Here is a 15315-nt window from a genome sequence, read left to right on the forward strand (position 1 = left end):
CACCTCCAAAACCATTGAGCATGACATGGGTTTACCAGCGTGACACTAAAACAGGTAGTAGTAATGACTACTTTTTACCTAAATGTACTTAATGTCAGAGCCCAAACCTCTTTACCTAAACTTGAGTAAAAAAATGGATAGTCAGTACTTCAACTTTTACCTGAGTATTTTAAAACATGAGTATCTGTACTTCTACTGAGTGAAGGATGTGTGAACCTTTGCCACCACTGGCTTTAATTATGAAATGTTTGCCAAAATGTTACAGTTATAATGTAGATAAATAGTACTAATAAACTACCCACTCTGTGCAATTTGTATAAGATATTTCAGTGTGTAAACTAATCCTAATGTAATAGTGGAGCAAAAGTGTATTTATATATAAGTAAATCTGTATTATTTAGTTTTTGCAACACTGAGCTGCACACATATTCAAACCTGTAATGTTTGCTTATACTATACATTTAAATAAACCATATTAACTTGGTCAAAAAGCACATTGCACCATTTTCTTTATATTTAGGTGGAAATTAGTTTTGTATTTGTATGCACACATAATTTTTGTTTTCAGCATGTAGTGTAAATATCCATTAGATTTTAGTTATTTTGGTTATTAATTAACTTTTATTTTCATTTGGTGATGAAGCTCGGGTGTTCTTGTATTCAGAGCAGTGAGAACTGCATACAATTCTAGACTGAGACTCCTGAAGTTACTGAGTGTCACAGTTGGACTCTGGAAACACAGATTTTAATGCTCCCACATTAAAGTTGATTGCTTTCCATTTTATTCTTTCTGTATAATAGAATTTTGTTAATAACTGAAATTTTATTTAGTAAATAACAATGATGATTTGTTGATACTTCATAATCATCTATGATATAGAATCAAAAGATTGTTTCTATCACCAGCATTTCTATTTTCTTTCTTAGAAAAAATGAAGTATAAGTTAACAAACAATAGCAAGAGAAAAATAAGTGAACTGTTCATCAAATAATCACAAAAAAATGTTCCTGAAGACGTTTTTAATGACACCGAGATTTATACAGTCCATTTAGAATAATCAACTTTTAATATTCACATTAATCTCAAAGGTGTTCAGTGAAGTCGAGATTAGAGCTCTGTGCAGGCCAGTTCAGTTCTTCCACACCAAACTCATCCAACCATGTCTTTATGAACCTCAGTTTGTGCACTGTGGCATGGTCATGCTGGATTAATAAAGGGCCGTTTTCAAACTATTCCCACAATATTAGAAGCATAGCATTGTTCAAAATTATTTGGTATGCTAAAGTAATGAACATTTCCCTACACTTTAAGTCAAGGGCTGAGTCTTACCCCTAAAGTACAGCCCCATACCATTACCACTCCTCAACCAAACCTTACAGTTGACTAATAAACTTATTCGAAGTTAGAGAAACGCAAAAAATGAACGTTGGTGAAAAATATCTAAAGGTTTATACATTTAACATTTTAGATTTAAAAAAGACTTGGGGTGAGATTTGTCTGCACTTTAATTCTTATAGGTCCAGACATATACAACAAAAATCTATTCCCTGATCTTGCTGTGTAACCGTGTGATCAAGCTCAAGTTTGCAGTAAATCAGTAACACTGGGCTCAGGGGACAATGGATTGGAAGCCGTTCCATTAGATAATGTTCAGAAAGCACATATGGGTGAGATGCTCAGGTAGCCTCATACATGTTGCCATAAAGTGTAGTTGTAGTGTAACTGTAGATGGACCAACAATGTTCTGATGGCTTGGAAAGGTGTCCAGCTTGTTAGAGCTAATTAAAATCAACATTACAATTTAAAGTTCCCCCGATATTTACAGTACAATTTCCCTTTACATCCCTTCAAATAAGAAATTTAAGAAGATGATTTGTTTTATGGTTGTATGTTAGAGCACTTGTGGTTCCTTAATGAGCTTTGATAAACATAGCTCCGTCCACAGTGTCCACAGAGGTACAGCTTCTGTCCTGTATGACTCTGCTGGTGGCTGAGGAGGGCACGCCGAGCACTAAAACTGTTCCCACACTGTTCACAGTTATACGGCTTCTCTCCTGTGTGGATACGCTGGTGTCTAAGCAGATGACTCTGTCGAGTAAAACTCTTCCCACACTGTTCACAGTAATACGGCTTCAACCCTGTGTGAATATGCTGGTGTATTCTAAAATTACTCTGATGATTAAAACTCTTCCCACACTGTTCACAGTGATACGGCTTCTCTCCTGTGTGGATACGCTGGTGTGATTTGAGAGTACTCAGGTAAGTAAAACTCTTCCCACACTGTTTACAGTAACACAGCTTCTCTCCTGTGTGGATACGCTGGTGTGATTTGAGAGTACTTGGGTGAGTAAAACTCTTCCCACACTGTTCACAGTGATACGGCTTCTCTCCTGTGTGGATACGCTGGTGTGATTTGAGATGACTCGGGTGAGTAAAACTCTTCTCACACTGATCACAGTGATACGGCTTCACTCCTGTGTGAATACTTTGGTGCGATTTGAGATGACCCTGTTGATTAAAACTCTTCCCACACTGTTCACAGTGATACGGCTTCTCTCCTGTGTGGATACGCTGGTGTGAATTGAGATTACTCTGATGTGTAAAACTCTTCCCACACTGTTCACAGTGATACGGCTTCTCTCCTGTGTGGATACTTTGGTGCGATTTGAGATGATCCTGTTGATTAAAACTCTTCTCACACTGATCACAGTGATACGGCTTCTCTCCTGTGTGGATACTTTGGTGTCTTTTCAAAACAGCAATTTTAGTAAAACTCTTCCCACAATCTGAGCAGTAGTGCATCTGGAAAACAATATAAAATGATTCAATATACTGTAATAATCTTAGATTTGGTCTTGCATGTTTTCAGAAATGTCTGCTATAGTAATCTGATATGGTTTGAAACAAGTTAAATGAGAGGTATTTTGAGGCCTTTTAGAAAACCTTTAACCTGTTAGGCTTCAACACAGATTTTGGGACTCACAGCTGAAATGCTCTACCTAACTTTAAATGTTAACAGTTCCTGATAAAAGTAGATGACATACACAATTTAAATCTCTTTGGAAAGAAAACACGTTGAGCTTTACTGTCTATTATTCAGTTGATATTGCTCAAAAAGATAATAAGTTATAGATGATTAAGTACTGTAAAAAAAAAACTTAAATGAATTTTTTTTTTCCTTCATATATAAATACATGAAATCAGTCCTGGAGCAAAGCCACATTTCTCAAGAGTTTATATTTTAAATTGAATGAAGATATCATAAAAAATGAGATTCCTACAAACATTTGTCTGAGACTATGTCTGGTTCGCCCCTCCCCGCCCAGATTTTAGGACTCACAGCTGAAATGCTCTACCTAATTTTAAATGTTCACAGTTCCTGATAAGAATGTGCTACATACACAATTTAAATATCTTTGGAAAGAAGACACTTTAAGCTTTACTCTCAAACATCAAAGTTGAGCTTTACTGTCTATTATTCAGTTGATATTGCTCAAAAAGATTTTAAGTTATAGATGATGAAGTCCCATAGATATACATTTCCTGCATTGAACATTATTTTTATTTTATATATAAATACATGAAATCAGTACTGGAGCTATCCAGAACAGCACTGGGTTGAAAGCCACATGTCTCATGAGTTTATATTTCAAATTTTATGAAGATGTTCATAAAAAATGAGATTCCTACAAACATTTAGCTGAGACAATGTCTGATCCTTTTCTCCCTCCCCTGTTTGAGAGACACCTAAACTCAGGTGATCATTCATACTCTATTCATACAGTCTGCATATTAATGAATTGCTGACCATTAAAGGCTTTTGTTATGCATGTTTGGGGCTACTGATATTGATTTGGTATTCATATTGACAGCCAGGTAGCCAGACAAGCTCTTGTTTTACAGCCATGGCCATTCATATTGATGTCTGGCCATTCCAATCTCAACAATACACACACACACACACACACACACACACACACACACACACACACACACACACACACAAGCATTTTCAAGCATTTCTCTTATAAAACCAAATAAAATCGTATAAAACTATAAAGGGAGATATATTGTAACTTACAGATGTAAAATCGCATCTCCATGCAGATCTCCTAGTCTCTGTTGTTACTCCGCCCCAAAAATATTTTCCACATTGCTGCTTTTTTGCAAATCTCAGATAAAACAACTTTTTTGATTGTCCTTTTTTTTCCTTGTTTCTTTGTTTTTTTGTAAACAAAGTCCAGTTAGCACGAGCTATAAACAGCTGTTTGTGTTGACCTGAGAGCTGCATCACTTCCTGGTTTGTCACTATGCACGTGCTACTTCTGGCAGTAAGAGTTTGTAAATTGTAATAAAACTCATACACGTGGAGAATAAAATCCTCACATATATCGTTAGAATCCTGCACTTATTGGCTACAATCTCCATCAATCATTTTGTTTCCATAATGCTACTGGCTGGAAAGAAAAGGTTTGAAATGAGAGGCGGCGCATAAAAAAAACATAACACCTGCAGAGAGAGTAGAGACTCCACCCAAGATTCCACCGCTTTTACTTTTTTATTTATTTATTTATTTTTTTTGTGGTCTCAACCGTTTTTAACACTATTTTCTACCAGCCATATTTGGTTTTTTTTTACCAGCAAGATGTCGTTTTTTTATGTGAAAGTTATTCGGAAATATAATAATGTAAGTAGTGCATTTTTTTTTATGCATGTTGTTATTGTGTACTGCTCCATTGAAAAACAGAGATCTGAAATTGCTGCTTGAGACTTAAAGCTTTAGAATGATGTATAGTTAGTCGTGGTTACTCTTCTCCATTTTTATTTAATCTATTGCTAAATATCAACACCTGAGAACAATGGGCTATTTGTTGCGCTCACACAAATGGTTAACTACTTAATACTTGTATAAAATCTTCCAAAATCCCCGATATTTATGTTTTTAAGGTGGAGGAGTTTTTCTAGTACCAGACCAGGCAGCATTATATCATCTTATTTTCAATTCCAGGAGACAGAGAAAAAGACTGTGGAACCTGTTGTGCTTCTGTGATAACATCAGAGCTTAACAGGATTCAGTCCACGATCACAAAGCTACCTGAAACTATGTTCAAGCAATGTTTGGGTGATTTTGGATTTAGCAAAATGCATTTCTGATTCAGAACATTTGCTAATAGTAGCTCTCATTAGACAAAGCTCAAAATCTGGACTGGTGCAAACAATCAGTACCTACTGATCTGATCTGCATGCTGTCTTCCAAATGATGTGTGAAAATCCCTATGGTTGGGACAACAATACATTGATGACGACTGCAGGTAATTATCTGTGGCTGTCAAAAGCAGCAACCTACTTCCTCCTAATGGCCTATGAGGGCATTTTTAATCAACTTGTTAGCATGTACCTCCACTTTCAGACTCTCAGCTGAAAATCCCCTACCTAAATGTAAATGTGAACAGTTCCTGACCAAAGTGTTCTACATACACAATTTAGATACATTTAGAAAGAAGATACTCTGACCCAGCCATTAGTGTTGCACAAGTAGGTGCACTCTTAGTGCAGGTCTCAACCCCGGATACATGTGGGGGGTTGCGTTATGAAGGACATCCAGTGTAAAACATGTGCCAAATCAAACATGCAGATCACGAATCAGAATTTCATACCGGATCGGTCGAGGCCTGGGTTACCAATGACCACCACAGGTATCGTTAGCCAACAGGGTACCGGTGGAAATTGGACAACGGTTGGCAGAAGGAGCAGAAGGAGAGGAGGAAGACGTCTACAGAGGCAGCGGAAAAAGAAGAAGTGGCGGAGAGTGGAGGTTCGGGTTGGTACTTTAATTGTTGGTACTGTAAGAATTACAGACTGCCTTAATCCAGATTCCACCCCACACTATATCAAATTCAGCTCATCCTCAAAATGGCTAAAAATTGATAAAAAGTATTTATGTAGTTTGATGTAGAATTTCAGTTGTATCAATCTTAATCATAGACTTAATTGAATCAGTCTGGGAGAGGCAGCAAGCCATCAAGGACTATCTCTAACCAAAAGGTGTCTGAGACCAAGATGATCATTCAAACAATACACCTTCCTGACCTGCTGGGGGACCAGCGCCAGCAAATGTGTGAATACCAGTGATTACCACCTGCTCACCTTCGCCCGAGAATGGTATCCCCCAGCCTTTTGTTTCGTCACGTATTTCCTATATCTAATTTACATTTAAAGGATACCTCCGGTCTATACTTCAATGGGAAGAATAATATAAAATATCTGGGCAGAGTTTTCTCGAGGTTCTTTCTGACTCCGATGAACCCAAAGTGCTTTGTGTATTTTGTCACTGCTACGCTGTTATAAACTTCTTCATTACGATCTTTGTTGTCCTCATCATTTTTTCTTACATTACTATGACTGGTAAAGGGAGAGAGGGAGCTGATATGATGGAGAGGAGAAAGGTAGATATGTTGTGTGTTTAGGAGAAAAAATGGAAAGTGAATAAGACCAGGAACATTGGAGGTGTTTAAACTGTTCTATCATGGTGTGGATAGAAAGAGAAATGGTGTAGGGGTGATTCTGAAGGAAGAGTACAGTAAGAGTGTAGTGGAGGTGAAGAGAGTTTCTGATAGGGTGATGAAGGTGAAGCTGGAAGGTGAACGGGAGATGATAAATATCATCAGTGCTTATGCTCTGCTTTACATACAGCGGGTAAAATAAGTATTGAACATGTCAACATTTTTCTCAGTAAATATATTTCTAAAGGTGCTAGTGACATAAAATCTTTATCAGATGTTGGTAACAACCCATACAATCCACACATACAAAGGAATCAAACCATACATGTCCATAAATGAAGTTGTGTAATGTTGTGAAACAACACACACACAAGAAAAACTATTGAACACATGAAGACAGGGAGGTGCAAAAAGGAATGAAAAGCCAAGACAGCAGTAGATATCAATCAGTAATTAGAAAGCAATCCTGCCTATTGTCATTGTAAATTAATATCAGCTGCTTCAGTCCCAACTGATTGCATTGGTTACAGAAGGATTTCTAAACTTCTGAATGGTTTGATATCTTTGTATGTCTGGATTTCATGTCTGTTAGTGTTATCTTTATGGAAGTCTTTATCTGGACTCACACATCTCCAGTAACTATGTTTTCTTACCAAATCAAGAACGGCTTTAGCTCAGGGTTATTCCAGTGTGTATATACTCGTCTGTTATCTGCAATAAACTGAAGAAGAACATTTGTGCCATTCTGTGTGCTGTGATTCATCCCTGATCAGAAAAGACACCACAGGCATCGTTGATCACATGGGAAATAATAAAAATCTAACAATATCAATAGCACCTTATGAAATATATTTACTGAGAAAAATGGTGACGTTTTCAATACTTATTTTACCCGCTGTATGTTGTCTCCTGTTATAATCACATGTAAGCACTGCTTATGTTGACATACAGACTTATGCTGTGATTAAACGGGGTGTATTCGAGCAGATGTAGTTGTGTTGGCCTATTTTGATAATAGATGCCTTTTAGGCTAAGACCACCTGTTCTCTTTGGGTCCATGAACAGTGTGATTCCAGGCTACACTAGTACTCAACACAGTGAAACATGGTTCTAATTTTCAAAAGTAATACTAATAAATGATCTTAAAGTGCGGGGCAGAAACTAAACAAACTTGCAGTCCGCCACTTAATACTTTACTTTAAAACTAAACTTCCTCTGGGAGATCACTGGGATACGCATGTGAATATTTGATCTGTTAACTGGTTGCATGTGTAAAAGCTGTTGGTATCAAACATTGTTTATAGGGATGCACCGAATATTCGGCCACCAAAAGTGCATTTTCGGTTTTCGGCCGAAAGACTTTGATCACCGAAACAACACGGCCGAAACAGTTTGTTGTGATGACGCAAACAGAAACCGCGCCTGCAGCAACATGTGTGGACGTATTTCAGTATATCTGAGAAAGACCCACGGATAGCGATTTGCAAAACATGTAATGCCGAAATTTCAAGAGGAGGTGCGTCTGCACGTCGGGTTTAATTTATCAGCTAAAATCCAAACATCCCGATCGCTATGCTGAATATGAGAGGAACGCGGCACAGAAAAGCAAAACCCCTCCGAGCACGCGCACTCCGTCTGTGGCGGACGTTTTTGAAAAGGCAGGAATTTTCCCAGTGATGGTGTCAAGGCAAAGATCATTACACAAAAAGATTATGGAATTCATTGCCATAGATAATCAGCCATTCTCTGTCGTAGAAGATGTAGGGTTTCGCAGGCTGATCGAGCACATTGAGCCCTGTTATGCCATACCGAGCAGACGACATTTTTCAGAGGTGTGTTTACCTGAGCTGTTTAATGTTGTTGCAACTCACGTCCATAAGCATATAACTGCAGATATTTCAGCAATCAGTTTCACCACAGACATTGTTTGAATTTTATTTTATCCTGTGCATTGTTGCAATGTGCTATAAATAAATATTTTCATAATTTGTAACTGATTTATTCTTTGAAACTTTAATATTAATTTATGCAATTGAAAAAATAATAATTAATAGGCATTATTTCCTTCAGTTTTTGGTTTGGCCAAGAATTTTCATTTCGGTGCATCCCTAATTGTTTACTTTCTCATTTGAGTAAAAAGCTGAAGAACAGATCAAATAGGACAATTGATTAAAGATTTGGGGAGAAATTTCGTGTTTCCCTGTAAAATGATTTTTTTAATAAATTAAAAAAAACAGTAGTTTATTGTGATACACTTAAAGTTAAAGTATTTTTTTATGATTTAATTATAAAATACATTATGATGTATCTTTGCCCTGCAAACCACACTGAAAGTTGAGACATGAATAAATTGTACCTTTGATCCAGCAGCAGCAGCAGCAGGAGTGTGTGGAGGTTCTCCTAAAGATCTCCGTCTGGACTCTGATTTCATGATCAGAGGTGTAAAGAATCAGGACACTGGAAGAAAAATGCAGAGGTTCATGACTCCAGAATGTCCACTAGCTGTTCCCCGAGCAGCTCAGCTGCTACATTTCACTGTATCTCACCTTTGGGTAAAAATCCGCTAAATCCGGGACAAAAACAGGGTTGAAGCTCGCGCGCGATAGATTTATAACAGCGAAAGTACCGTCGATGTGCACGCGCGGAAAGTGGAGAAAAACTCACGACCTCAGACCGGAGCGCGTGAAAGAAGTCTATAGGTACAAACACAGATCACAAAGCAGTGGGCGTGGCCAACGGGCTCGCGTTCTAAATCTGCAAACATCATTGGCTCAGACATTGTCAGGAAGTGAAATCTGATTGGTTGTCTGTAATAATATCAAATATATAATATGAAATATTTCATATAATAAAAAATTAAAAGTATTATTTCAGATTGAATCCCAGTGGAAACGCGACTGATCCAAAGCTGCTGCTTTTCAGCTGATACACACTGTGTGGTCAAAAGTATTTGGACATGTGTCTTTTCCAGACAGATGTGGTTCATAAATTCACCTAAAATGCTCTTTAATGCACCATACAGCCAATTAACATGCAAACTGTTGAAACACTTCATATAAACAGAATGTAGAATCACTGAAAGCATTTTAAATGGGATTTAAATACCCGCTACAGAGGGAAGCAGGAGCTTTTCTGTAGCTATTATTGCTTTTATGTTCATGGCACAGGACCAAATATTAGTTTATTTTATCTTTCCATAATGAGCTGGAATAAATCATAAATGCTGTGGTGACCCCCGTGTGTAATGCTGCATGATGGCACTGCTGGAGGATTACGCCAATGGAAGATTAAGGAGAAAAATAGTCTCCAGAGACCATGATGATTTCCTGGCCCATGATGATGACGGGATAATAAGCTGATTTAGATTCCTACAGCTGTGCTCCTGGATCTATGTGCTGAATTGGGTCCAGTACTACAGAGGGAAACACACCAGAACCATACCATCCCCGTCCAAATACAGGTCCTCACCACTCTGGGGTTAATGACAACAGGTTGTTTTAGTGGGAAATGGCAGACAGGGAAATACTTTATATAAATATTATATATAATTAACTTTTCACAAAGACATTCTTTGGATATAACATAATTCTATTAAATCTCATGCTATAGGTATATCTGCCTATAGTGCCTGTCATTTTGGATGTTATTATTAAGGTGGGTAGTCGATACATCAGGTTTCCCTTCACTGTGCAAGAACAGGCTGAAATTTAAATGCACTTGCAGCAATGTTCAGTTTTACAAATGTAATCAACACAATTGACTGTACTCATATTTCTGTAAAGACTCCGTATGAAAAGGAATTTGTTTATGTTAATAAAAAGCATGTGATTTCTTTCTTTCTTGCATTCTTTTCTTTTCTTTTTTATGAAGTGTTTTAACAGTTTGCATGTTAATTGGCTGTATGGTATTGATACAAATCAAGAGAAGAGAAGAGATCAATAGGAGGAAGATGAAGAGAAGATGTGACAGGACCAACACAGATCCTGAGTGAAGTGAACATCTAAGTATTCATTCCTATTTAAATCCCCATTTACATTTGTGAATCGAATTAATTTGTGTGAATCTCCGTTTATTTGTAAACCGAAATCTATGAACAAATAAAAATGGAGAATGATGGTAGAAGAGAATGAAGAGTGATAGATGATGAAGTCATGTCTCTCATGAAGCTCAACCGCTGAAGATCAGGCACCAATCAGATTTCACTTCTTGACAATGTCTGAGCCAATGATGTTTGCGGATTTAGAACTCGAGCCCGTTGGCCCCGCCCACTGCGTTGTGATCTGTTTGTACCTATAGACTTCTTTCACGCGCTCCGGTCTGAAGTGGATGTTGGGTGCGTGAGTTTTTCTCCACTTTCTGCGCGTGCACATCAACGTTCCTTTCGCTGTTATAAATCTATCGCGCGCGAGCTTCAACCCCGTTTTTGTCCCGGATTTAGCGGATTTTTACCCAAAGGTGAGATACAGTGAAATGTAGCAGCTGAGCTGCTCGGGGAACAGCTAGTGGACATTCTGGAGTCATGAACCTCTGCATTTTTCTTCCAGTGTCCTGATTCTTTACACCTCTGATCATGAAATCAGAGTCCAGACGGAGATCTTTAGGAGAAACTCCACACACTCCTGCTGCTGCTGCTGGATCAAAGGTACAATTTATTCATGTCTCAACTTTCAGTGTGGTTTGCAGGGCAAAGATACATCATAATGTATTTTATAATTAAATAATAAAAAAATACTTTAACTTTAAGTGTATCACAATAAACTACTGTTTTTTTTATTTATTAAAAAAATCCTTTTACAAGCAAACACGAAATTTCTCCCCAAATCTTTAATCAATTGTCCTATTTGATCTGTTCTTCAGCTTTTTACTCAGTTAATAAAGTAAACAATGTTTAATACCAACAGCTTTTACAAATGCAACCAGTTAACAGATCAAATATTCACATGCGTATCCCAGTGATCTCCCAGAGGAAGTTTAGTTTTAAAGTAAAGTATTAAGTGGCGGACTGCAAGTTTGTTTAGTTTCTGCCTCGCACTTTAAGATCATTTATTAGTATTACTTTTGAAAATTAGAACCATGTTTCCACTGTGTTGAGTACTAGTGTAGCCTGGAATCACAGTGTTGATGGACCCAAAGAGAACAGGTGGTCTTAGCCTAAAAGGCATCTATTATCTAAATAGGCCAACACAACTACATCTGCTCGAATACACCCCGTTTAATCACAGCATAAGTCTGTATGTCAACATTAGCAGTGCTTACATGTGATTATAACAGGAGACAACATACAGCGGGTAAAATAAGTATTAAAAACGTCACCATTTTTCTCAGTAAATATTTTTCATAAGGTGCTATTGATATTGTTAGATTTGTATTATTTCCCATGTGATCAACGATGCCCGTGGTGTCTTTTCTGATCAGAAAACATACATATCAATCTCACCCCCTCACCTTGTCTCCAAAACGTGCTACATCGCTGTCCCTGGCAACACCTTACAGTTGCCAATTTCCTTCAGGTTGCATCTCCTACATAGAACATAGTCCACCTGTGTGCACCTTCCTCCACTCTTATACGTCACTCTATGATCCTCCTTCTTCATAAAATACGTGTTCACCACTGCCATTTTTCTCTTTTTAGCAAAAATCTACCACCATCTGCCCTTCCACATTCCTCTCCTTAATTCCATAACTACCATCACCTCCTCATCACCTTTGTTCCCTTCACCTACATGCCCTTTAAAGTCTGCCGCAATCACAAATCTTTCATTCCTAGGTTTACCATATACCACTTCATCTAACTTACTCCAGAATTTTTCCTTATCCTCCATCTCAAGCCCACCTCTCCCCCTTTACCAGTCATAGTACCAACATTTAAAGTACCAACCCGAACCTCCACTCTCTTCCACTTCTTCTTTTTCCGCTGCCTCTGTAGACGTCTTCCTCCTCTCCTTCTCCTCCTTCGGCCAACCGTAGCCCAATTTCCACCGGTACCCTGTTGGCTAACGATACCTGTGGTGGTCGTTGGTAATGCTGTTGGTAACCACTGACTTGTGCAACACTAATGGCTGGGTCAGAGTATCTTCTTTCCAAATGTATCTAAATTGTGTATGTAGAACACTTTGGTCAGGAACTGTTCACATTTACATTTAGGTAGGTGATTTTCAGCTGAGAGTCTGAAAGCGGAGGGACATGCTAACAAGTTGATTGAAAATGCCTTCATAGGCCATTAGGAGGAAGTAGGTTGCTGCTTTTGACAGCCACAGATAATTACCTGCAGTCGTCATCAATGTATTGTTGTCCCAACCACAGGGATTTTCACACATCATTTGAAAGACAGCATCCAGATCAGCTCAGTAGGTACTGATTGTTTGCACCAGTCCAGATTTTGAGCTTTGTCTAATGAGAGCTACTATTAGCAAATTTTCTGAATCAGAAATGTATTTTGCTAAATCCAAAATAACCCAAACATTGCTTGAACATAGTTTCAGGTAGCTTTGTGATCGTGGACTGAATCCTGTTAAGCTCTGATGTTATCACAGAAGCACAACAGGTTCCACAGTCTTTTTCTCTGTTTCCTGGAATTGAAAATAAGATGTATTTGCTGATTTTGTGTAAGCAGTACACAATAACAACATGCATAAAAAAAACGCACTACTTACATTATTATATAACTTTCACATAAAAAAAAAGACATCTTGCTGGTAAAAAAAAAAACATATGGCTGGTAGAAAATAGTGTTAAAAACGGTTGAGACCACAAAAAAAATAAAAAAGTAAAAGATGTGGAATCTTGGGTTGAGTCTCTACTCTCTCTGCAGGTGTTGTCATGGTTTTTTTATGCGCTGCCTCTCATTTCAAACCTTTTCTTTCCAGCTAGTAGCATTATGGAAACAAAATGATTAATGGAAAATGTGAGGATTTTATTCTTCACGTGTATGAGTCTTAGTTTTATTACAATTTACAAACTCTTTCTGCCAGAAGTAGCATGTGCATAGTGACAAACCAGGAAGTGATGCAGCTCTCAGGTCAACACAAACAGCTGTTTATAGGTCGTGCTAACTGGACTTTGTTTACAAGAAAACAAAGAAAACAAGGAAAAAAAGGGCGGAGTAACAACAGAGACTTGGAGATCTGCATGGAGATGTGATTTTACATCTGTAAGTTACAATATATCTTCCTTTATAGTTTTATACGATTTTATTGGTTTTATTGCCTGTTTGTTTTTATAAGAGAAATGCTTGAACAGTAAGTTGGTGGGTGTGTGTGTGTGCGTGTGTGTGTGTGTGTGTGTGTGTGTGTGTGTGTGTGTGTGTGTATTGTTGAGATTGGAATGGCCAGACATCAATATGAATGGTCATGACTGTAGAACAATAGCTTGTCTGGCTACCTGGCCATCAATATGAATACCAAATCAACATCAATAGCCCCAAACATGTATAACAAATTCATTTCTATGCAGACTGTATGAATAGAGTATGAATGATCACCTGAGTTTATGTGTCTCTCAAACAGCGGGAGGGGGAAAAGGATCAGACGTTGTCTCAGCTAAATGTTTGTAGGAATCTCATTTGTTATGAAAATCTTCATAAAATTTGAAATATAAACTCATGAGACATGTGGCTTTCAACCCAGTGCTGTTCTGGATTGCTCCAGGACTGATTTCATGTATTTATATATAAAATAAAAATAATGTTCAATGCAGGAAATGTATATCTATGGGACTTCATCATCTATAACTTAAAATCTTTTTGAGCAATTTCAACTTTGATGTTTGAGAGTAAAGCTCAAAGTGTCTTCTTTCCTTAGATATTTAAATTGTGTATGTAGCACATTCTTATCAGGAACTGTGAACATTTAAATTTAGGTAGAGCATTTCAGCTGAGTCCTAAAATCTGGGCGGGGAGGGGCGAACCAGACATGGTCTCAGACAAATGTTTGTAAGAATCTCATTTTTTATGATATCTTCATTCAATTTTAACATATAAACTCTTGAGAAATGTGGCTTTGCTCCAGGACTGATTTCATGTATTTATATATGAAGGAATAAAAAATTTCATTTAAGGTTTTTTTTTTTTTACAGTACTTAATCATCTATAACTTATTATCTTTTTGAGCAATATCAACTGTGAATAATGGACAGTAAAGCTTAAAGTGTTTTCTTTTCCAAGATATTTAAATTGTGTATGTCGTCTACTTTTATCAGGAACTGTTAACATTTAAAGTTAGGTAGAGCATTTCAGCTGTGAGTCCCAAAATCTGTGTTGAGGCCTAGCAGGTTTAAGGTTTTCTAAAAGGCCTCAAAATACCTCTCATTTAACTTATTTCAAACCATATCAGATTACTATAGCAGACATTTCTGATAACATGCAAGACCAAATCTAAAATTATTAAACTATATTGAATCATTTTATATTGTTTTCCAGATGCATCACTGCTCAGATTGTGGGAAGAGTTTTACTAAAATTGCTGTTCTGAAAAGACACCAACGTATCCACACAGGAGAGAAGCCTTATCACTGTGATCAGTGTGAGAAGAGTTTTACTCAACAGGGTCATCTCAAATCGCACCAAAGTGTCCACACAGGAGTGAAGCCGTATCACTGTGAACAGTGTGGGAAGAGTTTTACTCACCCGAGTCATCTCAAATTACTCCAGCGTATCCACACAGGAGTGAAGCCGTATCACTGTGATCAGTGTGAGAAGAGTTTTACTCAACAGAGTAATTTTAGAATACACCAGCGTATCCACACAGGAGAGAAGCTGTGTTACTGTAAACAGTGTGGGAAGAGTTTTACTTACCTGAGTACTCTCAAATCACA

General features: G+C 37.6%; 1 protein-coding gene and 1 pseudogene across 1 annotated transcript in view; one reads left to right on the top strand and one right to left on the bottom strand.

Moving 5' to 3' along the window:
* Positions 1–1003: 1003 nt before the first annotated feature.
* The window catches only part of LOC124384578 (zinc finger protein 850-like), a 1373244-nt gene continuing 1358932 nt past the window's right edge, over positions 1004–15315 (bottom strand). The window contains exon 13 of the mRNA XM_046847550.1: positions 1004–2787. Within this exon, the coding sequence (XP_046703506.1) occupies positions 1880–2787 (908 nt within the window). The 3' untranslated portion in view covers positions 1004–1879. The remainder of the gene's footprint in view (positions 2788–15315) is intronic.
* LOC124384668 overlaps positions 10806–15315 on the top strand; it is a 920651-nt pseudogene continuing 916141 nt past the window's right edge.

The sequence above is a fragment of the Silurus meridionalis genome, chromosome 4 (assembly GCF_014805685.1).
Source record: "Silurus meridionalis isolate SWU-2019-XX chromosome 4, ASM1480568v1, whole genome shotgun sequence".
Classification (NCBI taxonomy): domain Eukaryota; kingdom Metazoa; phylum Chordata; class Actinopteri; order Siluriformes; family Siluridae; genus Silurus; species Silurus meridionalis.